Raw genomic sequence first — 27,376 nt, 5'->3', positions numbered from 1 at the left:
TCCAACCTTACAGTTGGTGGGCAGGCAAAAAGGCCAAGCAGCCTTTGGATATTTGCGAAATCTCATCCACAGGTGGGATGAGGTTTCAATCAGACATTAAAGAAAAATTTTTAACTTTCAAACTCATTTCTAACATGCTCCCATTCATATGACAGAGTCACATGAGGGGACATGTTGTTAACATTTTTTAAATATTGCTTTTTTATTTTCAAAAATCTTCATTTCCCTGAGGCAGCTCTGTGCCTCAGGGAGCTTTTCCTGTGCGCACCCGCAGGGTGAACTTCTGCGCTCGCCCTCCTCCCCTGCACCACACAGGCAATTCTGAGCGCTGCAGCATGTGTTTCACACTAGGCGGGCCTTAACTGACACACCAACGTGAGGTTGTGGTCACGGCACGATCGCAGGCAGTGATCAGCTTCCCAGCCACTCCCGCTGACCCTGCCCAACGAGGGCAAAATTCTGCCCTTGATGAAAATAAATCGCATTGTTTTAATGAAATAATGCCAAGACTGCAACACAGTAGAGGTGAAGACTGAAAACATATGCAAATCTGTCTAAAAGAACTTTGATAAGGGTAATAACCTGATAATTAGTGAAATGAATCATAAGAGAATTAACTGCTGATCAGTAAAATTATTGTTGTTCTTGGCATAAAACATCAGAACTACTGATAACAGGACAAACAAGGAGTAATGTGTGAATGTTGAATAAGAGACAATATACTCAGAGTTAACATAAGTTACATAGCTATTGTAAGGTAAGTCTTAAGGGATAGTGTCCTGTAATTATCTCTCTTCCCTTCATTCGGATGAGCCTATTCATTTGTATAGGGAAACGTAAATGAACAGGAAACATTTAGGTTTACTACATTAGCCATCAACTGCCATACTGCAATACTAAACAGGATAGGAGCAAATTAGTTATCTGTTGCTTCTAAAAAAAGGTAGAGAGTCAAACTCCATAGTATAGGATATCACTAAGACTGAAAAAAAGTTCAAAAAAAAATGAGATGGGTCAAAACTCTTGAACTTTCATCATTTATAGCAATTGAGTTGCTCATTCATTCTCAAACAAAAGCTTAAAAATACATACTCATTTTGATTTTGTTACGATTCCTGTAGAGACCGATTCAGTGACAACACTGAAACAGCAGCAATGGGTTTTCTCTGATCCACAAACTGTAGCCCTTCCTGTCTTCAGCTCTCTGCTATTTCCAACTGGATAACACACAGTAACACAGCCTCTGCACCAGAAACCTGCTTCAAGACCAGGATCTGTTCAAAAACTGCCGAACAGAAAACTGTTACATTCGGAGAGAACCTTGTTTGTTTCCTCTTTACACAAATTCTCAGTGTGTTCTGAACTGCCAAACTAAAAACAGGCTGAGTCAACCCCACTGCAATTATCTTTCTATTTACTCTTTGTTTCTTAGCTGTTCATCCCCATGGCAACCTCAGGTCACATGGGAATTTCTTGGAACTTAATGATGTCATAATCGGGAAACATATTAACCCTCTTTCAGATTACTACCCTACCCACTCTGGTCTTAAAGGGGCATTGCACAACAGAAAATTCAGGCTTTTTCCAGCACAGCATGGCAAGACACGTTGAGAGGGCAGTTAATAAAGCATAAAGTATTTAAGACTCGAAAGTATTAAGTATTTTGGACTCAAACTCAAGTTCTGTCGAAGGGTCATGAGGACTCGAAACATCAACTCTTTTCTTCTCCGCCGATGCTGCCAGACCTGCTGAGTTTTTCCAGGTAATTCTGTTTTTGTTTTGGATTTCCAGCATCCGCAGTTTTTTTGTTTTTATAAAGTATTTAAGGCTTTATTTACAGAGGCATTGAGTACAAGAGTAAGGAGGTCATGTTGAACTTGTATAAAACACTAGTTACGCCTCATCTGGAGTTCTGCATCCAGTTCTAGGCGCCATGCTTGAAGGATGTGAAGGCACTGGAAAGTGTACATAGCAGGTTCACAAGGAGGATCCCTGGGATGACAAACTATAGCTATGAGGATAGATTGGAGAGGTTGGGACGGTTTTCCTTGGAGAAAATAAGGCAGAGAGTAGACTTGATAGAGGTATTCAAGATCCTGAGGGGTATGGACAGGGTAAATAGGGAGAAACTGTTTCCACTCAAGAGAACATCAGGAACTAGAGGGCACAGATTCAAAAGAATTGGCAAAAGGAGTAAATGTGATGTGAGGAAAATTTTTTTCACCTAGTGGGTGGTTAGAGTCTGGAACAAACTTTCTGAAGTGGTGGTGGAGGCAGGTTCGATCAAAGTATTCAAAAGGGAATTGGATTGCTACCTGAAAAGGGATGATATGCAAGGTTATGGGGATAAGGCAGGGGAGTGGGACTAGGTGGAATGCTCTTTCAGAGAGCTAGTACAGATTCGATGGGCCAAATGGCTTCCTTCTACACTGTAAAGATACTGTGATACATGGGTCATCACAATTTGTTAGCAAGTTTTAAAAAAAAATTGAAGTGTTTACTTTTTAAAAAGAGTGAAGAAGAAAATATAACCAAAGTCCAACAGTGGAAAAACAACGTAAAGAATCTACTGGAAATCATTAATATCAGCAGTAAACCCAACTGAAGCATAGTTTAAAAGTTATCTGCAGCTATCACACTTTAAACTACAAATACAAGGGCAATGGTGAGGTAGCTGCAATCTCTATTAATGTAGCTCTCCACTGGGTCAACAGTTGCAGAATTATCCCTATTGCTCCACTTCACTCTGTACAGGTTCACTAATAGGGCAGAGCAATCCTTAAATTAATTTTGTGAGGGTTCCACTCATACCAGTGTCCTTCACTCTCCCATTAACAATTTCCTTTCTCTCCTGCTGCATTTTTCACTCTTACTATCTGTGTATCCCAGACAAAACAGTCTATTGCCATGGGCCATTCAATTTGAAAATCCATACAAATATAGATTATCCAAACATTACAATTATTGGTTAAGGCTGAAACAGAAACTTGTGTCCCTCTGTCACACCCCATCCTATTCTTTAAGTAAAAATATATTTCTAAATTGCTAGAAAAAAATGAGAGCTCTTAACTTCAGCAGTAGTATGGTTATCTAAAAACAGTAAACCCAATGCAATCTCCTTCATGTGACTGTGGAATTTGTTCAGTGTATGGCAAAGTGCTGTCTGTGTGCCGTTATAGTTGGTCCTTTGTACAGTGTTCAGTTAAGCAGAGCCAGAGGAATGTGACATGTGCTGTTCTGTGAAGACGACTGTGGTAGTTTCCATCTTTCTTCTGCCCTTTAATTATTTATTTTGAAACACAACTTGAGACAAGAAGCTACTCATTATAGTTTTAAGTTCCATCATAAACTTAAATAAAAATACCGCATTGCTGTCAAACAGGCTGACATGATTGGGTTAGGGAACTATTTCCACATATAAGAAAGTGAACTTTTCTGATCTGAACATTTTCTTCTTTATTTTCTATATAATTAAGTAACTGCTGATGAGAAATGCATAAACGAAAGAACTTGTTCCAGAATTACTTGGTCTAATCTGCTTTTGGGGTGGTATTTATAGCTAAAGCAATTGTTCTAAAACCATACAATCCAACTGGCATTATGAGCTTTCAGAATGTCAAGTTTATTTAACCTCCACTTAAAAAATGTCTGGTCCTCTTACACAATGAACCATCAGTGAAAAGACCCAAGAGGAACTATGTTTGGTTCAACTATCATTCTAAAACCAATGTGAAGTAGATCTGTGATCATAAAAGAGACGCAAAAATTTGAGCCCTCATGTGTGGAGTCAAGATTGCTCATCTTAGCTGGAGGCTTCAAAGAATCTTCCGATCAAAAGGCACAACACAAATATCTGTGTGAAGAGTACAAAATATCATTCAGTGGGCCTGTGTCTGCAATAAAGTCAGTACAAGACAGGAAGGAATCAATTCTATAAATAATCACTGTCTAAGAATACAGTATGTTATCTTCAGCAAAGGTCTGTCCAAGACATCACTGTTTGCAACAGAATTAAGCAAAGGCCCACATTTAATCTAACCTAATATATGAGAGTAAAAAATAGATTAAAAGCACTGTCATGTTGAGTCTCCAAGCAGGACAGGCACTGAGAGAGCAAGCCCAACATCTTCAGTGTCATGATTGCAAAAGTAAGTTATTAGTATGCATGCTACGCCAATTGGTGCTGGTTCCATTGCTCTAAAAATAGGTTAGGTGTGTACATATTATATGAGTGAAATTGTCTTTGAAAAATAGATAAAGTTGGAAGTGAAACAGTTTGTTAAATCATTATCACCCATTCAGGTCCAGAGGACAAGAGTTCTGCTAAACAGCAATTTCAAACTATTCTTCTTACTATGAAATTAACATTTCTCTCAATGAAATTTCCATTTCAGTTATGGTAGGCTAAGAAACCATGGGGCTTCCATGCATCGCCTCAGATTATCCAAGCCCAGTGATCTTCCAGCTGAAAGACAAGGGTTGCTGCAGATGCATCAAGATTGTGACTGGAGACAAAGAGTAGAAAATAGGCTTCTATGAATATATGGGAGAATCAGAAATTACTTGAGCATGTAGCACTATTGTTACAAATGAGAAGGAGTGAACTGGCTCCCCTCTATTTAGCCTCCTCAGTTGGTCACGACAAAAGGTTTTTAAATTTCTCTTCCCCATGGATGCATTTTTCAAATCCAAATGTATTTTTTTTACTATCTAAGCATTGAACAATAAGGGGCCAATCACGAGGTTTCCTGGAGTCAAAGAAAGAGCAAGTTTATTATCCACTAAACTCAAAAAAAGATAATAAAAGATGTGACGTCTCACACACACAGGTATCAGAAATATGGCAGGTTAGAATCCAAAAGAAAGTTCAAAGAATATATGGTTAGAAGCCCTTTGCATGTCTTCAAGTTGAAGATGATTAAACATTGTGGCCAATTGAAGTTACCTGGTTTCGTGCAGCAAGTAGATGTAGAAAATATTGTAATTCTCATAAGATCTCGGTTCATTGGTAGATCTTGGGTACTTACTTTCTTGAACTGGGTGAACAACTTCCCCAGATTCCTCTGCTTCTGCTTGGTAAATCCAGTTCTTAAAGTCCTGCTTGCTATATATAGTGCAATCTATGCAGTAGCTTTCCAGAAAAGGTCAACTTACAACTCCAGAAATCAGGTGACTTGTGGCAGTCATCCTTAGTCACTGTCTTTTCTTGCCTTTAAAAAAAGGGCCCTTGTTAAACAGTCTAGCATGCATTTGGTTAGCTGGTGAAGTTAGAGATAGATTTCACTCAGTCACAATTTCCTGCTGCTGTGACGTTACATATAATCAATTACACAATTTCAATTGAAGTCTCCCTTTTTGGGCAAAAGAAAAAGGATTCCAATTTACAGCAATGACTTATTGCAGTAACTGTAAATCTACTTGATTTCATGATTTAAATACTTTTTACTAGTAATTCAAATGATTAGGCTGTTGTAGATAGACACCAATTGATCACAGATTGAGCCAAACCATTTCAGTTAAGGAAGGCTGCAGGGCAAGGACACAACTGCAAAAAGAGAAAAGCTATACACTTGGATTTCATTCTTCACTCCAATAAAGATTCTTTTGTTTTACATATACCAGCATAATCCTTAATTCATTTTTTAAAAAACCCTTGTAATTTTTTTACTTTCTTTCCATTCTTTCATGGAGGTGGGTATTGCTGGCAAGGTCAGCATTTGTTGCCCATCCTTAATTGCCACTGAGATGGTGAAAATGAACTAGTTTTGTGAACCACTGCATTCTATTTGGTGTACGTACACTCAAAGTGCTATCAGGGAGTTCCAGGATTTATATCTAGCAGCAGTAAACATTATCCCAAGTCAGAATGGTGCGTGACTTGGAGGGCAACTTGCAGGTGGTGGTGTTCCCGCACGTCTGTGCCCTTGACTTTCTAGGTGATAGAGGTTGAGAGTTTGGAAAGTGCTGTTGAAGGAGCCTTGGTGAATTGCTTAAGGGCTTCTTGTATATCGTACATGCTGCTGCCATTGTGAGCAGTGGTGCAGGGAGTGAATGTTTGGGTTGGTGGATGGAGTGCCAAACAAGCAAGCTGCTTTGTCCTGGAAGGTGTAGAGTTTCTTGAGTGTTGTTGGAGCTGCACTCATCCAAGAAAGCAGAGAGTGTTCCATCACACTCCTGACTTGTACCTTGTAGGTGGTAGACAGACTTTGGAGAGACAGGAGGTGAGTTGCTCACTTCCGAGTTCCCAGCCTCTGACTAGATGTAAATATGAATATCTTCCATGCTAAATACCTGAAACTAATTTTTTATTCACCTTGTCAAGCAGTACCAAATATGCAGAATCATACAACATTTCTTGATTTACTCTAGCATCCTGGATTTTAAAAACACTCTCAAAACTTTTAAGTAGATAGGCAATTTTGGAATAGAACTATTCTCAGGGTGGAATTTTCCTAGATTTGCACTAAGTGCAGTAGCGGGCGGGTAAAACGATCTTTTACTCGTCGGCCACGAGGGCAGGTTTTCACACTGTATGGTCCCAAACCCACCACATTATCTATGCATTCCAGGAAACACACCATTTCCATGGTGAGCTGGCTCTCATTCACCCACTCTGCCATCACCCTGCCCCTGCATCACGACAGTGCCATATTTAAAGTTCAGCCACAAGCACATATCTCAGTGCTTCCAGGCGACCAGTGCTGCACGGAAGACATGGCCCTGAAACTGAAGAAGACCGCAACCCCCAGATTCAGCGATGCGTCCCTCGAGTGCCTTTTGGATGCCGTGGAGGCCCACCAGAATGTCCTTTACCCCCGCTCTGGCCGCAGGGTGGGCAGCGACAGCACTATCCCGGCTTAGGAGACAGTGGCAGCGGTGGTCAGCACCAAAAGAGGTCAGCCACCCAGTGCTGCAAGGGCATGAATGATCTCCTCCATTCCACCAGGGTAAGTCACTCTTCTCATCATTCTCAACTCTCCCACTCACAAACCCACCACACATCCACAGGGCCCTCACTCACTGCCGGTTCAAGGGACAACACTAGTCACCCTCTCTCACTCACTTTCGTAGTCCTCATCCTGTCCATAGGACCACTCACCATCCACATAGGCCAGGCATACTTATTGTCTGACCTAGTAGGCATCTTGCTTATTCTTTCTTCATCTCTGTTCATGCAGGACAAAAGGGCAAGGTCGCAGACCGACGGCAGAGTGCCCAAAATCAAGGTCCTCACAGACTTTGAAAACAGCCATCCAGCTGGCCGGCAAGGATCTGGACCGGTCCTGTGCTGACGGTGAGGTGGGCAGTGCACTACCAAGTCAGGATTCAGCAGTGCAACATGCATCAGACAACCATGCTGTGAGTGATGTGTCCTCTTTCACAGGCCATTGTCATGCATTAATTATCTCCCCTACCTTTCAGGGAACATGTGCAAAACAACCGACGGAGTCCACAACCCAGGGCCTCCAATCAAGCCTCGAAGAAAACGCTGAAGAGGAATCTGGAGGCACCCTCCTTGAAGTTCGTCACAGTGCTCACCCACACCCTCCACCAGTGCAGAGACACACACTTTTGTGGGATCTAGCTTTAGAATAGCCTCGGGATCACAATCTGGTGAGCACATTGCACTTTCCGATCCACTCTAGTTGGAGGTAGGGACTTCCCAGCTTTCTGGCATTTGGAGGGCTGCTGGATGACATAACTTTGCTGAGTCTGAGTCATGATGAGCCTCTGGACTCGGTCGTGTCATAGTTGCTGGAGCTGCAAAGGCAGGCTCGGGAACATCAAGAAGGGAGGTCTGCTGCACTCCTCAGACTGCAAGGCAAGATGGAGGAGTCCGTCTGCCTTTGGTCTGAGGTGACAGCACTGGCATGCCAATGCACTGAGGTCAACACTGGTAGGATGGTGGTCGCCACAGAGGCCTTGATCCAGGACTTTGCTCCTGCACTGCAGTGTGGGCTAAACTCCATCACAGGTGTCATAGTTGGCATCAGTGCATATGTGAGAGGAGTGCGAGGCAGCTGATCTCACTCCAGCTACCCATGCTCCACAAGGAGTCAGCCTGAGGCATCTGGGCACCATAGGGAGGAGGATCAGCAGGTGCACACTACCGGCCCATCCATCCAGGTGATGCAAAGAGTGTCCAGTCCATCCAACTCCCCTCTTCCTGTAACTTCAGCAGCTCCAGCTCCACAGACCGAGGAAGGTGCCACTGCCACACAGCAGGACCCCGAAAGCAGCCCGGGGCCCTCCAAGCCTCAGCCCTCCAGAGGACTCCTGCCAAAATCATCACAGACAGGGTGTCACAGTCAGCAGGCTGCCTCCACCTCCACTGTGGATGTCCAGAAATGAGTGCACTGCATGGCTGCCTGAAACCCCATCACCTCTGCCCCATTCCATCCGACCAATTGGTGGCAGCTTTGCCCTTTGGACTGTATACTGTGCTTCCAGCTCAAGTGGAAGCATTCTCCTAACCCGTGCTGCAAGGCTTCACTGTTAGCTTGACCCATGGGGGTGACTGGTCCATACTGGGATAAGGACATTGCTCTGTGAGCCCCTCCAGCAGTGACTCCTCTATAGCCAGCTTTAACAAAGAGATTGTACAATGCGTGCAGTCGTCCAACTGTTCTGCAGCCACTGAAATGCTCTGTGCCTGGGGGTGGTAGGAGTGAAAAGCTTTGGAGCACTTGGTGTCACTTTGATGCCCCTCTGCATTGCTTGAGTGGGCAGATAAGCTAAAAGCCCAACTCCAATCATATCAATGTGGCTGTAGTTGAATTGTCTCAGTTTCAGAAGAATGGTCACTTTATTTATTTTTTCTTTTATTCATTCACAGCATATGGGCTTCGCTGGCTGGGCCAGCATTTATTGCCACCCCTAGTTGCCCTTGCGAAGGTGGTGGTGAGCTGCCTTCCTGACCGCTGCAGTCCCTGTTGTGTAGGTACACCCACAGCGCTGTTAGGAAGGGAGTTCCAGGATTTTGACGCATTGACAGTGAACATTGTATACAGGTTTCCCTAATGTATGGCCACTTCCCTCGCCTACCCTACCCCCCCACCCTGAATACTTCAACGGCTGGGCTGCCCTTCTTGGTGTAAATTTATGATTTCACTGGGTGCAGCAAGATCTTTACACAGTGCATATTATCTTAATGGGCCAGATTTTGCTATCAAAATAATGGTGAGGCTAATGATGCTTCCCAATATTTATACATAATTGATCCAGCAACTTCAGGCGAGAAGTTGATGCACATTTAAATGCCTATATCCAAAAGCTGCTGTCCGAGTTGAAATACTCTTCCTTAGCTTCGTCAAAATTACATCTCACTGTTTGTCTGACCACTGACATGCATTGAATGGCATAACGTTGCTGTATCTGCGTAATAGATACAAATTAAACTCGCAGCAGAAAATTAAGTATTGTTATTTCAAGTGTAAATGCCATTTTGCTGAAGTGGTATATCTTAATTGCTGCCAATCAACCTCTCCGACAGAAAGTTTAAAATTACAGGTGTGGAGTCTCATTCCATTTGTTGTTGGAGACTTAAAAAAATTTTAAACCTTAGTAATTTTTTTTTACGTTTCCTTTGTCTCTTTTGACTCTCACTTAATCTAATTGTTCTTTACTTCTTTACAGAGATAAAGAACTGTAGCTATGAGGATAGACTGGAGAAGTTGGGATTCTTTTCCTTGGAGAAAAGAAGACTGAGAGGAGATTTGATAGAGGCATTCAAAATCCTAAGGGATTGGACAGGTAAATAGTGAGAAACTGTTCCCACTCAAGAGAGCATCAAGAACTAGAGGGCACAGATTCAAAATAATTGGCAAAAGGAGTAAATGTGATGTGAGGAAATAGTTTTTCAAGCAGAGGGTGGTGGAGTTTGGAACAAACTTCCTGAAAGGATGGTGGAGGCAGGCTCAATCGAGGTATTCAAAAGGGAATTGGATTGCTACCTGAAAAATAATAATGTGCAAAGTTACAGGATAAGGCAGGAGAGTGGGACTAGGTGGAATGCTCTATCAATGAGCCAGTACCGACTTGATAGGCTGAATGGTCTCCATCTGCATTGTAAAGATACTGTGATTCTGTATGAAATTTGACACTGAGTTCACACATTCTAATTTACACTTCCTTTCCAATTATTGTGCTATTTCATAATCCTTCAATGATGGTTAAAGGGATACACAGTTGCTTGAACTGCTCGATCAGGTCCCAGATGCTGTTTCCCTCACTGAGTTGTCAGATCGCACTTTGAGCAACTTGCCACCCAAAACCCTTTGAAACCTAAACGTACATAGGTAACATGGGAAGCTGTTAGATGCCCTGCTACAGCAAAAACTGGACTAGTGAGTTCAGTCATAAATTATTCCTTAAACTATCCAATGCAGCACTGTGAATTCAAACTTAGAAATATTGCAACTGCCTCTTGAAAATCACTTCTCAATAACCAGATGGATTAATCAGTGTGGAGAGACAAAAGGTAATGCACAGATTCCTCCATTATTTCCTCAGAAAGCAGTCTGCATGAAAGGTTGTGGAGAATAATTAGGCTAATTCAATGTCACAGGGAAAATGGCAGACTCAAAATCAAACTTGCTGAAGGCTTGGAATTTAATATTGTTCTAATTGCAAACTGCATTGCTGATTAGAAAATCCGCCACCAACATCAACAGACAGCTAGGGACTTAGGAATGGTTTGAATCTAGCCATATTCTAAGGAGGATCAAAGAATTTCCCATTTATATTTAAATAATTCTTGTCACAATGTTATCAATTCACAGAAGCACTACTATTTACTTTTTTTGCTGTGAAGATGCTTCACGAATGAAAGGATTAAGACATTTAAGGAATACAATAAACTTGGGCCAGGTAAGAATCCAATGACACACAATGTACTCCTTGGCTGGTGAATACAAAAAGGCGAAGAAACCAAAGGACTTCTACAAAGACAAAACACTGCAGATGATGGAAATCCAAAATAGAAAATACTGGAAATACCACCTCCAGTGAGGGAAACAAAATTTGCCGTTCAGTTCTGTGACTTATTGTGAGGAGCTTCTATTTACATTGAGAAGTAAAGCTATTTCAGTGTATTTGCAGTGATAAAATAAACTATTAAACTTTATTTTCTTGTGCATTTTTTATCAAACAAGAAACCTTTGTGTTTTAGCAGGCAGAGGAGCAGAGGTTCCACAGAGTAAGGAATTGAGGGGAGTTAATCATCAGACTAGAAAAGTGACAAGTGAAGAGGGATAGCTCTTCCACCAATTCATAGGGGACATCCTTTTACTACATGGAGGCTGAATGAATGAAGATACTGTTCCAAGAGTGTCAGGCATAAAAGTGCTCAAGCAAGTTAATTTTTTTGGAATCAAAATCCATACATTTGTTTGCGTTTGTATTCTAAACTTGAACTTGAGAATTTCAGAAGAGGCTTTTGTGTGGCTCAAAACTGGAATGTGGGGAGGATTTTCATCAATCAAATCCCAGTGGAAAATAAAACAGAATATGGGGTTGATCACTTTAAACTTCTGAAACAGACCACAATGAATGCCAATCATATCATTTGAAATATGATTAAAAAGAACGGATCCAGCTCCATATAAGGATCTACAAACTCAAAATCATTTAAAATCTCTAGTGCTGTGGTTTCACAAAAAGCTATGCCCACACAAAGTAAATTCTCTAACCCTTCCACTGCCCCTTCCCCACCACCCACCCCCCACACCTCTCACCTCTAACGCCTCTATGTTATTCAAACCCAGATTTACATAACTGGTTTTAAAATATGCTTACCAGGCAGATAGCCAAAAATAATTTTATCTAGTTGAAACAAGATGGGTGGTCAACATAATTTCATGTAATTTCTTAAATTCAGTGAACCTGCTACTAAATCTACTATATAGTAAACCCTATTTCTAAAAGCAATATCTAAGTCCAGATGATTTATTTGAATATATTTCATAACAAATATATGAAACAACTATGGATATTAATTAGAGGTAATACACAATGTTAAAAATTTCACCTAGGCTAACAAAGGGCATCTAGAACGGGTATAAATAGTTTAGTAAGTCATGTTGCTCCTTCAACACTAATAAACAATTAATTTTTGAATCAAACAGTGAGCGAAATTTAATGACCCTCCGCCCCTTCCGGAAGTGAGTTTGAAGATAAGGGAAACCATCTGGTCAGGCAGGAGAGTGCAGGACTTTTTTTATTCATTCATGAGATGTGGGCGTCACTGGTATTGCCAGTATTTATTGCCATCCCTAATTGCTCTTCAGAAGGTGGTGATGAGCTGCCTCCTTGAACTGCTGCAGTCATGTGGTGCAGGTGCACCCATAGTGCTGTTAGGAAAGGAGTTTCAGGATTTTGAACCAGCAACAGTGAAGGCAATATAATTCCAAGTCAGGATGGCAAGTGGCTTGGAGGGGAGTTTCCAGGCGGTGGTGTTCCCAGGCTTCTGCTGCCCTTGTCCAGCTAAATGGTAGCAGTCATGAGTTTTTTAAGGTGCTGTGTAAGAAGCCTTGGTGAGTTCCTGTAGTGCATCTTGTAGATTGTACACACTGCTGCCAATGTGCGTCGGTGATGGAGAGAGTGAATGTTTGTGGATGAGGTGCCAATCAAGCAGGCTGCTCTGACTTGGATGGTGTCGAGCTGCTTGAGTGATGTTGGAGCTGCATTCATCCAGGCATGTGGAGAGTATTCCATCACACTCCTGACTTGTGCCTTGTAGATGGTGGACAGGCTTTGGGGAGACAGGAGGTGAGTTACTCACGGCAAATTCCTAGCCTCTGACCTCCTCTTGTAGCCACTGTATTTATTTGGCTAGTCTAGTTCAATTTCTGGTCAATGGTCACCCCTCCACCCCCAGATGTTAATAGTGGGGCAATTCAGCAATGGTAAAGCCATTGAATATCAAGGGGCAATGTTTAACTTCTCTCTTATTGGAGGTGGTCATTCCTTGGCACTTGTGTCCGTCCAGGAGACAGGAAGAAATATCTATTTCAGCCTGGCTACTTTATATTATTTTTTCTGTTTTACAAAATGGACAATTGCTAGGCTGATAAAATGGCTGCAGCTGATCACCTGCCTATAGTTCTAGAAGATTCTAAGCTGTTCCAATGGACAAAGGCTACCTCATCATCTTCTTGGAATATGACTTGTATTGTGTAAACGTTCCAGCCAAGCCAACACACAGGCACACAGGAATCATAGATGATACATTTACACCCAGCCAACTTTGGACAAAGGCAGAGCTATTTGAGACTCGCCATCTCCAATGTTGTACTAATGGTTCTTCAATTACCTGCTCAAAACACAATGGATTTTAACAAGAGTGTCTTGTTTACTGAATAACTCGACCCAAAACTCCCCCTGTCACATGACCAAGACTTAAGCTGTTTGAATTCCAGGCCAGCAGCTTGCCTTTGACCTCCATCTCTCCAAGTCCAATTTCTAGAAAGAGCCATGAATTTCACCTATCAAGTGAATCAACGCACAGGATTCAAGAATATTTTGCTGCATCTTCAATGGACTAAACCTGCAAGTGAGTTCCTAGGACCAAGGCCAGGAATTCTGAGAGAAAAAGCGACCTAAAAGAACCTGCCTTGGACACTGATTCTGGACTCAGAGAAACCATAAATCTTCTTTTTATTGTGGTCTTTGCCCTGAACCCCTTTCTTTCCCTTATTCCCCTTTTATTGTATGAATGCAAAAGGGGCGGACATTGCGAAACCTCTTCCCATAAACTACCCCTCTTATTTTACCTTATCTAAAGTTGACTGGATCACACCAGAATGGAAGGGTTGGAGGAAAAAACCCCACCACTTATAAAGGGGGAAATCAGAAATCAAAAACACCTTTCTGTTAATGGACAGGTAGTGAGTGGAGAAATCAGGGCTGTTTTAAATTAATCCCCTTCCCTGTCCATAACATTTGTGTGGCATAACTGTTACTTGCCACTTGTCAACACAAGCCTGGATATTATCCAGGTCTTGCTGCATTTGGATACGGACTGCTTCAGTATCTGAGGAGTCACAATGTTGCTGAACATTGTGCAATCATCAGTGAACATCCCACCTCTGACCTTATGATGGAAGGAAGATCATCGATGAAGCAGTTGAAGAAGACTGGGCTTAGGACACTACCCCGAGGAACTCCTGCAGTAAGGCCTTAGAACTGAGATGAGTGACCTCCAACAACCACAGGCATCCTCCTTTGTGCCTGGTATGACTCCAACTAGTGGAGAGTTTTCCCCCTGATTCCCATTGACTTGTTTTGCTCGGGGTCCTTAATGCCACACTCAGTCAAATGCTGCCTTGATGTCAAAGTCAGTTACTCTCACTTCACCCTCTTGGATGCAGCTCTTCTGTCCATGTTTGAACCAAGGCTGTAATGGGGTCAGGAGCTGAGTGACCCTGGCAGAACCCAAACTGAGCGTCAGTGAGCAGGTCATTGCCAAGCAAGTGTAGCTTGACAGGACTGTTGATGACCACTTCTTATCACTTTACTGATGATCAAGAGTAGACTGATGGGACTGTAATTGCCCGGGTTGAATTTGCCCTGCCTTTTATGTACAGGACATAACTGGGCAATTTTCCACATCGCTGGGTAGATGGCAGCATTGCAGCTGTACTGGAACAACTTGGCTAGGGGCGTGGCAAGTTCTGGAGCACAAGTTTTCAGTACTATTCCTGGAATATTGTCAAGGCTAATAGCCTTTGCAATATCCAGTGTCTTCAGTCTTTCTTGATATCACGTGGAGTGAATCCATCTGGCTGAAGACTGGCATCTGTGATGCTGGGGACCTCCAGAGGAGGCCAAGATGGGTCATGCTCTCGGCACTTCTGGCCGAGGATTGTTGCAAATGCTTCAGCCTTATGGATATTTGGGGATCCTCCTCCTCCAATGAGAACATTTCAGTACTCCAATGGGGTCCCGCTGCCTCCCCCAATCTTAGGGCAAGAAAGGTGTCACAGTCTTCCTGCCCGGAGACCGAATAAGGCCCTTAATTAGCCACTTAACGGTCACTTAAGGGCCTCATCTGCCACTGCTGGTACTTAACGCTCTATGGGGAGATGGCCAGCAAACCCTGTGGGGTTTGCCTATGGCCTAGTTCATGGGCACTCTGTAATTGACCAAAGACCCAGCATGGGCGGAGGAGAGGAAGGCCAATGAAAGCCAGGCCCCTGCTCTTTCTTCTGACCCCCCAATCCACCCACAAGACCATAAGACACAGGAGCAGAAGTAGCCCATTCGGCCCATTGGGTCTGCTCTGCCATCTAAGTTATTTATATATATATATATATATATATATATATATATATAGCAAATAATTGAGGCCCCAGCACTGACCCCTGTGGCACTCCACTACTTACAGGTTGCCATCCCAAAAGTGCCCCCCTTACCTCAACTCTCTATTAGCTAGCCAATCCTCTATCCATGCTAATATACTATCCCCAACACCATGGGTTCTTATCTTATTAACCCCCTCGTCGCTGACCCCTTCCATGCAATCCCCCGTCCTATCCACAGGCACCCTTATCTGGAGCTCCAGCAGCAATACTCAAGGTAGGCCCAAGAGTTGTACCAGCAGTAGCCATCATGCCTGACTTCTATTTGGCTGGCAGCTCTCGGCAGCGGAATTTCTACTCTATTGGGAGATTCATTGTGTGGGAGGCCAAACCTTGTCCAGGTAAGTGCTTGTTTGTCTGGTAATTTCACCGGTCTTCCCGGAACGAAGTGATACACAGTTTCCACTGTCACAAACTAAATTCCACCTAATACCTCTACACTCTTTAGATTAAGGGACCATCGATATTAGCTTAATTTGCATTTTAGAAACTGTTAAGTTTGCAAGATATTTTAAAATTCTGCACACACGAAGAATAATGAAATTATGCAAATTCGGGTCCACTGATGGTCCAATGATATTCTTACAACAGCAGTACCTAAGAAGCTCTCAAACAAAATAAATCATAACATACTGAAAATGAAATTGCACACCTGCAGCTGAATCTAACATCCAATATCTTGAACCAGTCACAGGTAATGAAACATCCACTGCACATTTGGTGGCTAGTAATCAAATAGCTTGTCATTAATGCAGAGAGACAAGTGTGAAAGCATGTGACAGCATGCAACAAATTAAATAGAATGTATTGTTAGTTTTGTTAGTTTCTTTTCATTAATGAAAATTACAAAAGCAAAATATAGTACCAGTAACATTACAGGCTTCAAGCTAAATATTTCACCACAAAGCTGTTTTGTTAATTGCTTTATTGCAAATAGATAGATGTTTCAATGATAATATCTGGACTAAGAAATGAAAGAGAAGTCAACTTTTCAATGAAACATTATGTCAAAATAATCTGCTTATTACTTGATATAAAATTATAAAATTTCAAACTGACATACTTTACGTTCATCAACTTAATTCCATTTAAAAGTGAAATGGGGCTAGCTTTTATGAATGACTTAATTTAATGCCTGATAAAGGAATAAAAGAGCTTACATTTATACAGCACCTATCAATTCTTTCCAGCATCTCAAAGTTCTTCTCTAAGAAATGTGTATAGATTGCTGGGTGAGTAAACATGGTAACCATTTTCACCCAGCAAAGTCTCACAATCAGCAATGAGAACAATGGCTAATTAATTTAACTATACAATATACAATCCCTGTCATGATTCTGACCATAATTTGAATGTAACTTTGCTCATGAGATTGTAGTCAACCGCATGCAGAGAGCCTAATCATATTCATGCTCATCCTGCACCATGAACTATAAGATACTGGTTACAACTTTACTAATTAAATTTAGCTTTAAAATACTTCCAATGATCCTGAACATACAGACAATCTATATCTTTTTAAACTAATTTCAGTTGGTATTGTAAATTTAAAACATAGCAGGTCAATACTTTATTGCTAGGTTTGCAAAGGAGTGGACTATTACCTTTTCAAAAGAAAGTCCACCAGCACAAAAGATATTGGATTCTATTAAAAGATCTGATATATGGCTTGCAGAGAACATTCCTATTGAAACGACTAGAGAGAGAAAGCCAGGGAAATGAGGTCAACAACAACTGAACAATTTCTATTTTCCCTTGACTGAGGCTAAACTCCAAGAGAGAAATAGTAAAAAAAAAGGTCCATATATACAAAGTAATGACAGTACATCCATCAAAGATTCAGTCTTGTGGAGTGCTCAGTTGTAGAACAAAATGTTAGAATGGTTACTGAAATGCCACTGGTGGACTTCTACTTCTTTCAGTCAATTGAGAACCATGCATCTTTCCCTATCGAAAGGCACAATGCCAAATATGAAGGATAGTTTACATTGCATAAGAGATTTGTTAATATCTTGTTCACAGAAAGAACAATAATAATAGAGGACAGCTCTAAATAGCATAATTTTTCCAGTTAGAAAAAACAATTCACAGTACAAAATAATCTCCACAAACTGTGCTTTCATATTTTTGGGCTATTTGAGACCTCTTCGAAAACAAATTCTCAGAAGGCTCCGAGGATCAGTTTTATGCAACAGGTTTACAGGAGCACCTTGCCGCACATCTTGTATTTGATCCATATTAGAATTTTGCAGGGATGAACTTATGAGTGATATAGTGCCGATGGTATAGGATAGTCAAAGTTAAGAAGTTAATTATAAAAATGGCAACTGGGATTATATGCACAGTACAGGTGAATAGCCCTTACATAGGTAAAAACTTGGTACTCCATTTATATTTCTCCACCCTAGAAAAGGAAAATTGTGGTTGACACACTTTCTCCAAAACTGAATAATTCTGAAGTGAATGTGGAATCAAGCCCCAGTTTAGAGAAAACCATAGAAGCTCAACAGGAATCCCAGATACTACAGGTAGACCAACATCTTTTTGATAGAACACTAGTATACTTAGGAAAAATGCTCTGTTTGACCATTGACATGATGACGGGTAAAGACAAAGCCATTCTTTCTGAAGGTGATTGCCACAGCAGTAAATGAATTTTGCATTACAGACACCTGTCATCTAATACCATGTGATGAAAATTATACTACTTTGAGAAAAGCAGAATTTGATAGGTAAATCTAGAAAATTCATTGCTGCTACTCTTGCTTAAACAATTCTGAATATATTTTTTAAAACATTCAGGTGTTTTGTATGAAGATGGGATGAAATGCAAACATCTTCCAACCACAAACATTTCACAAACAGTAAACTGAACCTATTCTGACTAAAAGTAAGCCATCAGCCTTGCTTATCAATAAATCTGAGGAGAATTAGAAATGCATTGTATATGTAAAAATGCTTTTGAGTTAAGTTATGTAGTTGCAAATATGGTTTGCAGGACTCAACTTCTTCTTGTTCTTTAACAAAGGTAGCAAAGTCATCCATACTGAAAATTTTGAATGACAATTGGAACCTGATACTCTCACTTCAAATGGAGCCAAATAGATTTATCCCTTTGGACAATGTATTTTAATTTGTCTTTATTTTTCACATCTCCAAACATGAAAGAAGAGACCTCAATGAAAGGAGAATGCTTATCCTGTGTTATTGCAGAAATTTAGGCAGATTGATAAATCCTCAGGAGCATTTAAATATTTTTTTCCAGTCATGACATCTAGCCAGAGTTTAGATTGAGTATACATCTCCTCAGAGAAACTGTACTCTTTCAAATAATAGATCCATTATTATCCTAGTGTCTGAGAACTGTCTATAATGCTTCCATAGCTCCTGGTGGAAATCATCACTGCTTGCTCTTCCAATATTCATTTGCAGCGTTGTCACTTCCAGCCAGATTGCTCCCCTAGCAACACTGCATGTTTGCTTGTTGTATCAGTACTAGAGAATGAGAGTTTCATAGGTGCACTTACAGAAATTAAAAATGACATTGCATTAGTGCCGATGGTATAGGATACTCAAAACTGTAGACTTCAAGTATAGATTTTTCCATGTTTTTGATTTGTGCATGATCTGATTACTTCATAACAACTTCAATGGTAATATAGGTATTGTCTTCTGCTAAGGATGACTTGGGGCTAATATTCCAATCTCTGGTATATCCTCTCATGGTATAGAAGGCAATGGCTTGTAATCCCAACTTCTGCTATTAGGCACTAGTCAAGCTTCATTATAAGACAGATCAGCCTTGCAGGTCATACATTTATACCACAACTTTAAGCAAAATAAGACAGATTAGAACAAGCAAAATAACACAACTGCATGTTGTGTTGCAAAGAACTAAAGATGATAATATAAATGGTTCTTTCCCAACATAATTAGAGGAAGTGAGGATTACTGGCTTAAAAATTCTGTTAGAAGAGACAGATGACTTCACAAATTTCTGATTGAATTATTTATCTTACACATGGTATGCAATGGAAAAGGAATTAAATAAATGCCCAAACATGTGGGCGGAATTTTCTGAGGTAGGATTTAAAGGATCAATACAAGGAGATACCAATGAAACAGTAATAAAACAGATGGAAAAGAACAGCATAACCGCTGTTAGTTGGATTTATATGAAAATGCACAGCATACCATGCAAGGGCACAGGAGGGATATTTCCACACATTTTAAATTGTTGCACTGCCTGTTAATATGCATTTTAAACCAAAGGGGCAGGGCATGGAAAGCCTGACAAATTGAAACTACAGTCAGTCATTGAAAAACCAGAAAACAACAGAAAATAAGAAAACACCTACTAGTAAATGTGTCTTATGTTGTGATATTAAAGACCTAAAAATTTTAACCTCCTTTTAAGTAAAGCTGTGATATGGTTTAGTAGAAAAATAGTCTGTCACAGCTGCAGACTATAATTCACAAAAAGGGCTTTCAAAATAGAGGGGCAGTTTTGTATTGTTCTTAGAAAAGATAGTTAATTTTACTTTATGTATCACACATTTAAACATAACAATAAACTATTTAATTCAATATGTCAGATTTGTTAAAAATCCAACGTAGCGTAACAACAACTATTGTCTCAAGGTGCTACATTGCTAACAGCCGTTGCAAGTCAAAGGTATTACTCACCAAATATCTCCCCACCACTGGCATACTCCGTCACCAAGTAAATCATCCTTTCTGTCTCCATAACCTGTAGCACAAGGACATAGTAGAGGCAGATGAGGGAAATATTCTAAAGTACCCAATTTAATGCCAAATTTTGAAAATACTGGCTAGTCATAGTAGTTAAACATATAACACTCAAAAGGGAATTGGAGAAATATTTGAATGAAAAATAAATCACAAGAATGTGTGTAAGAGTGAGGGAATGCAACTAACTGGACTGCACTTAGAAAGAGGTGGCACAAACTCAATGGGCTGAATAGCCTCCTTTTGTGCTGTACTATGCTATGATTCTATGGTCAAAGGAAAGAAAAAGAAAATGAGGGAAAAGAAAGACTTGTCTTTATATAGCACCTTTGATGACCAAAGGATGTTCAAACTAGTTAACAGCTAATGAAATACTTTGGAAGTGTAGTTACTGCTGTAATGCATGACAGCCAATTTGCACAACAAACTCCCACAAACAGCAATGTGATAATGACCAGATAATCTTTTTTAGTGATACTGATAGATAAATCTGACAAGGATACGGGGGATAACTTCCCTACTCTACTTTGAAATAGTGCCATGGAATCTTTACGTCCAACTGAGAGGACTGATCTGGATGAATGTCTCATCCAACAGGTGGCACCTCAAGCAACATTCCCACAACAATGCATTGGAAGGTCAGCCTTGACTTTTGTCCAGGAGTGGGACTTGAACTCTCAACTTTCTAACTCACAGGCAAGAGTGCTACCAATTGAGCCACAGCTGACACATGCTGTAAAAAGCAAGTTCCTCCAGATTTCACATATTTATAACATAAAAATTGATTTCCTACTCTGCTCACAGACGAAAAGCAAATAAAAACTTGGTTCTCTTGTCATCTCTCTTATTATCAACCACTCACAAAGGGTGCATATTTCACTCTTTCCTTTCTGTTTTCAACTTTTCTCCTTATTCTGGCTGTGATAATTTCTATTGTTGTCTTTATATATCTATCTATGCCTGAGCCTCACCCTTGTCTTCCTCATCCTGTAAGTATGTCTGTTTCCTCAGTCGCCTCACCTCTATATGCGTTCTAATCTTGCATATATTGCAGTTTATACCTTGCCCTATATTTACCTGTCAGTATCATTTGACCCTGTCACATTCACAGAATCACAGAATCTTAACGGCACAGAAGGAGGCCATTCGGCCCATCGTGTCAACACCAGTTCTCCAAATGAGCATTATGACCTAGTGCTATTGCCCGGCCCTTTTCCCCATACCCCTGCACTTTGTTTCTATTCAAGTAATCGTCTGATGCCCTCTTGAATGCCTCCACTGAACCTGCCTCCACCACACTCCCAGGCAGTGCATTTCAGACCCGAACCACGCTTCTTTAAATCACTTTAAATCTGTGCCCTCTCGTTCTTTTACAAGTGGGAACAGCTTCTCCCTATCTACTCTGTCCAGCCCCCTCATAATTTTGAAAACTTCTATCAAGTCACCTCTCAGCCTTCTCCTCTCCAAGGAAAACAGTCCCAACTTCTCCAATAAATCCTCATAGCTGAAGATTCCCATCCCTGGGACCATTCTTGTAAACCACTTCTGCACACTCTCCAATATGTTCACATCCTTCCTATAATATAGTGCCCAGAACTGTACTTAATATTCCAGCTGAGGTCTAATAAGGATCTTATATAAATTCAGCGTAACCTCCCTGCTCTTGTACTCTATTCTTTTTGTCTGTCTTTCTTTCAATAGATCAGCCAATCTATACGCCTGTACCACTCTTTATACGTTGCTTTTTTTTCTTTTTTAACCTATCAATTTCCTTTGTTTCTTTTTTTCCTTTCTGACTTCTACAGGGAACAGAGAACATTAAAAAAGTATTTTTCTGTTACCCATTGAAGTAGACACCAAACACTATAAAATTTACTAATGTACATTTGTAACCTATGGACAACGGCATAACCCTAGTCGAAAAATTTCAATGTTCTTTTTATTATATGCTCTTTGCCTTGAATTTTTAAAACAAATTTTGAAGAGCAAGAACAGATAAGATAGAGACTGAAGTCAACACTCTGCACATAAACAGTCAACGACAGAGTTCACTTCAGTACTAATGCATGCAAAACATTGCAATTCAACTTTCCTGTAAGCCACTAACACAGCCAGCAATATTTGACATCTGTTACACACACCATTGCATGCGGTTTGGGACATCAGCGGACAAGTGACCTCATTCTACAATCCCCAGCCACCAATTTATAGGAAATAGTAAAAACCATTTCATCACAAGTTTTTTTTATATTCATTCATGGGATGTGGGTGTCGCTGGCTAGGCCAGCATTTATTGCCAATATCTAATTGCCCTTCAGGTGGTAGTGACTGCCTTCTTGAACTGCTGCAGTCTATGTGGTGTAGGTACACCTACAGTGCTATTAGGGAGGGAGTTCCAGGATTTTGACCCAGCAGTGATGGAACGGTGATATATTTCCAAGCCAGGATGGTAAGTGGCTTGGAGGGGAACTTCCAGGCGGTGATGTTCCCATGTGTCTGTTGCCCTTGTCCTTCTAGATGGTAATTGTCATGGGTTTGGAAGGTGCTGTCTAAGGAAGCTTTTGAGTTCCTGCAGTGTATCTTGTAGATGGTACACAATGCTGCTACAGTGCATTGGTGTGGTGGGAGTGAATGTTTGTGGATGGGGTGCCAATCAAGATGGTTGCTTTGACCTGGATGGTGTCTGTTTCTTAAGTGTTGTAGGAGCTGCACTCATCCACGCAATTGGAGGGTATTCCATCATATTCCTGATTTGTACCTTGTAGATGGTGGACAGGATTTGGGGAGTCAGGAGGTGAGTTACTCGCTGTGGAATTCCTAGCCTCTGACCTGCTCTTGCAGCCACAGTTGGCCAGCCAGTTCAGTTTCTGGTCAATGTTAACCCCACAGGATGTTGATAGTGGAGGGTTCAGTGATGGTAATACCGTTGACTGTCAAGGGGCAATGGCTAGATTCTCTCTTGTTGGAGGTGGTCATTGCCTGGCACTTGTGTGACACGAATGTTACTTGCCACTTGTCAGCCTAAGCCTGGATATCATCCAGGTCTTGCTGCGTTTGAACATGGACTGCTACAGTATCTGAGAAGTCACAAATGATGCTGAACATTGTGCAATTATCAGCGAACATCCCCACTTCTGACCTTATGGTGGAAGGAAAGTCATTGATGAAGCAGCTGAAGATGGTTGGGCCTAAGACGCTACCCTGAGGAACTCCTGCAGTGATGTCCTAGAACTGAAGTGATTGACCTGCAACAACCACAACCATCTTCCTCTGTGCTAGGCATGACCCCAGCCAGCCGAGAGTTTTCCCTTCTGATTCCCACTGACTCCAATTTTGCTAGGACTCCTTGACGCCACACTCAGTCAAGTGCTGCCTTGATGTCAAGGGCAGTCACTCTCACTTCACCTCTGCAGGTCAGCTCTTTTGTCCATGTTGAGCTGAGCGACCCTGGTGGAACCCAAACTGAGCACCAGTGAGTGGGTTATTGCTAAGTAAATGCCGTTAGATAGCAAATTTTTGTTGTTGACCCCTTCTATCACGTTATTGATGATCGGGCAATTTTTCACATTACCAGATAGATACTAGTGTGGTAACCGTAATTGAAAAGCTTGGCTAGGGGCACGGCAAGTTTTGGAGTTCAAGCCTTCAGTACTACTACCAGAATGTTGTCATGGCCCAAAGCCTTTGCAGTATCCAGTGCCTTCAGCCATTTCTTGATATCACGTGGAGTGAATCAAATTGGCTGAAGACTAGCATGTGATGCTAGAGACCTCCAGAGGAGGCCGAGATGGATCATCCACTTGGCACTTCTGGCTGAAGATTGTTGCAAATGTTTCAGTCTTATCTTTTGCACTGATACGCTGGGCACTGCATCATTGAGAATGGGGATATTTGAAAAGCCTTCTTCTCCAGTTAGCTGTTTAATTGAACACCACCATTCATGATCGGTGTGGCAGGACTGCAGAGCTTAGATCTCATCCATTGGTTCTGGAATCGCTAAGCTCTGTCTATCACTTGCTGCTTGTGCTGTTTGGCACGCAAGTCCTCCTGTGTTGCAGCTTCAGCAGGTTGACACCTCATTTTTAGGTATGCCTGGTGCTGCCCCTGTCATGCCCTCCTGTATTCCTCATTGAACCAGAGTTGATTCCCTGGCTTGGTGGTAATCTTACAGTGGGCGATATGCCATGCCACAAGGTTACAGATTGTGGTTCAGTACGATTCAGTACAATTCTGCTGCTGCTGATGGCCCACAGCGGCTCATGGTTGCCCAGACTTGAGGTGCTAGATTTGTTCAAAATGTATCCCATTTAGCACGATGGTAGTGCCTCAACACGATTGATGTGAAGACGGGACTTAGTTTCCACAAGGGCTGTGATTACTCTTACCAATACTATCATGCACAGATACATCTGCGGCAGGCAGGGAGTCCTCGACATCGACCTCGGACCCCATGAAGTCTCAATGGGCGAGGAAATCTCTTGCTGATCACCACGTACCTTTCCCCCCCCCGGCCTCAGCTGATGAATCAGTACTTGTCCATTTTGAACACCACTTGGAGAAAGTACTGAGGGCAGAATGTACTCTGGATGGGGGACTTAAATGTCCATCACCAAGAGTGGCTCGGTAACACCATTACTGACTGAGCTGGCCAAGCCGTAATGGACATAGCTGCTAGACTGAGGATGAGGTCAACAATATTTTTCCCTCTTGTTGGTTCCCTCACCACCTGCCGCAGACCCAGTCTTGCAGCTATGTCCGATAGGGCTCGGCCAGCTCAGTCAGTAGTGGTGCTACTGAGCCACTCCTGGTGATGGACATTGAAGTTCCCATCCAGAGTATATTCTGCCTTCAAGTGCTTTCTCCAAGTGGTGTTCAACATGGACAAGTACTGATTCATCAGCTGAGGGTGGGGGGAAGGTACATGGTAATCAGCAGGAGATTTCCTTGCCCAATGAGACTTCGTGGCTTATGGGGTCGATGTCGAGGACTCCCAGGGCAACTCCCTACCGACTGTATACTACTGTGCCACTACCTCTGCTGGGTCTGTCCTCTTCGACCACTTAGCGGACTGATACAACTGGTTGGCTTGCTAGGCCATTCCAGAGGGAAATTAAGAGTCAACTACATTGCTGTGGGTCTGAAGTCACATGTAAGCCAGGCCAGGTAAGGACTGCAGATTTACTTCCCTGAAGGGCATTAGTGAATCAGACGGTTTTTTACAACAATTAGCAATGGTTTCATGGTCATCATTAGAATTTTAATCCAGATTTTTATTGAATTCAAATTTCACCATCTCTCATGGGTCCCCAGAGCATTACCCTGGATCTCTGGGTTACTAGTCCAGCAACATTACCACTACGCCACCGCCATATTTTCAAATGATCCCTGATACCATTTTAGTCAAAGGGCATGATAAATGAAACTTCACAGGTGACACTATATTTATTGTTCTTTCAGAAATGCAAAACACAGATCCATAATTTGGAATCATTGCAGACACCAGACAGTTATGAAGCTTGAAGCATGATTGAAAGAACAATAAGAATCTACCATGGCACAATACAATATTTGGGTTTGAGAATATTACTAGAAGCAAAGATTTAAAAGTGTTCCAGAAAGCTTTTCACAATGTGAACCGTTGTCTGTTATCCTACGTGCAGTTCATGCTCAGTGAATGTAAAACATAACTTGAAACTTGAGAGCAAGTTATAAGGCAGTTACGCATTCATGGTTAAAACTGCTCAGAAAATTAGACTTGAGAAGCTGACAGTCACCTGAACACCAAGGTGCTGTCCTGCAGCACATGCTTTCCTGTTCAGGAATTATCAACTATAATTGGCACTCTTGTTATCGCTAACAGTTATTTTAATGATCATTAAGCATTATGACAGGTAACAGTTTTTTTACATAATGATGCTAGGTTAATGATTTGAAGGAAATTGGTTTATTTTGCTCCATCTGACTGGAACAGAATATTTTAGTCACAATGTAGCAAGAATACAAAAATGGTCTAACTTAAAATAGCATTACAGATTTTATTCTTTGGATTTTATTAAAATCATACCAGAATTTGTTCCATCAAAACTATAATCCATAAGCTGCTCTAGTTACTAAAAAAACAGGAAAAGGAAGACTTGTAAGGAAACTGCATATACTGTAGTTCTTTTACACATAAAGAAGTAAAGCATTATTAATATAAATAGGAAATGTGAGAAACACTCTTTGAGCCAGGAAGCATCTGTGGAGAGAAACAGCACTAATGTTTCTGTGACCTTCCAGCATCTGCACTATTTTGGCTGTATAAGAGGATTCTTAATGGTGATGTTCTAGCTATAATGTTAGTCCTACTTCAACAAGTAATGTTATCAATTTCCCACATACGTAGGAATAGTTCCATAAAATCAGAGAAATAATGTGCCTGATATTCATGCTCTTATAGTGGAAAACAAGAAATGAAAATGAATCCTTATAAAACGTATAAGGCAAGTCCCTCACCTGGTACAACCTAATAATATGGGGGTGCCGGAGCATTTTCATGATTTGAACTTCTCTGAAGATCTTCTTCAGGTTTTCCTCTTCTAGCTGTGTTTTATCGACTATCTTTATAGCAACCTGAAAAGCAAAAAAATCTGAAAATTAGAAAGCTTAAAAGATTTTGTGCTAATTTTACAGATAATCCAACAGTATTTTTAATAAATCTTATAAAAACTGCAGCTGGTTATAACATTATTGGTTTAGTGTAGCCAAATCTTCAATAAATTTTCTCCATTCTCCTCGGCCAGCACACCCATCTGACTAGTTTTTTCCTCTGGCCATGTGCCTGGTTAAGTCACAGATGCTCTCACAATTTTGTGGGTAAAATAAAGTACAGACTTTTCAAAGCTGCTACCAACAGATCTGTCATTTTCACCAACAAGAGAACACTATTCGAAGCAGATTACAAAAAGATTAGGGAAAACTGATAAAGCAGAATAAAAACAGAAAATGCTGGAAATTCTTGGCAGTTTAGGCAGCATCTGTGGGGTGAAAAACAAAACTAATGTTTCAGGTCAATAATTTGTCATAACATTTCTAACAGCTCCAGGTTTTCAAGTAACTAAAATGCCAGTTTGGGGGGGGGGGGGGTGAAGAGAAGAAAAAGGGACAAGTAAAAAAACAAAAGGTGGGGTTTACAGAAGATTTAATGTCAATAGCAGAACCATTACCAACAACTGCTCTCCCAAAAAGTGGGAGCAGTGGTTATGATTTTAAATTGTTGAATTCTAAGT

General features: G+C 41.2%; 1 protein-coding gene across 3 annotated transcripts in view; it reads right to left on the bottom strand.

Moving 5' to 3' along the window:
* The window catches only part of sik3 (SIK family kinase 3), a 313,609-nt gene that overhangs the window by 156,550 nt on the left and 129,683 nt on the right, over positions 1 to 27,376 (bottom strand). For all 3 annotated transcript variants that reach the window (XM_041174165.1, XM_041174167.1, XM_041174166.1), the window contains exons 2-3: positions 26,604 to 26,720; positions 20,046 to 20,109 (exon numbers count right to left, since the gene is read on the bottom strand). In XM_041174165.1, coding sequence (XP_041030099.1) covers positions 20,046 to 20,109; positions 26,604 to 26,720 — 181 coding nt within the window. The remainder of the gene's footprint in view (positions 1 to 20,045; positions 20,110 to 26,603; positions 26,721 to 27,376) is intronic.

The sequence above is a fragment of the Carcharodon carcharias genome, chromosome 25 (genome assembly GCF_017639515.1).
Source record: "Carcharodon carcharias isolate sCarCar2 chromosome 25, sCarCar2.pri, whole genome shotgun sequence".
NCBI classification, from domain to species: Eukaryota; Metazoa; Chordata; class Chondrichthyes; order Lamniformes; family Lamnidae; genus Carcharodon; species Carcharodon carcharias.
Note: the sequence above shows the minus strand (reverse complement) of the source record. Positions and strands in the feature narration are given on the sequence as shown.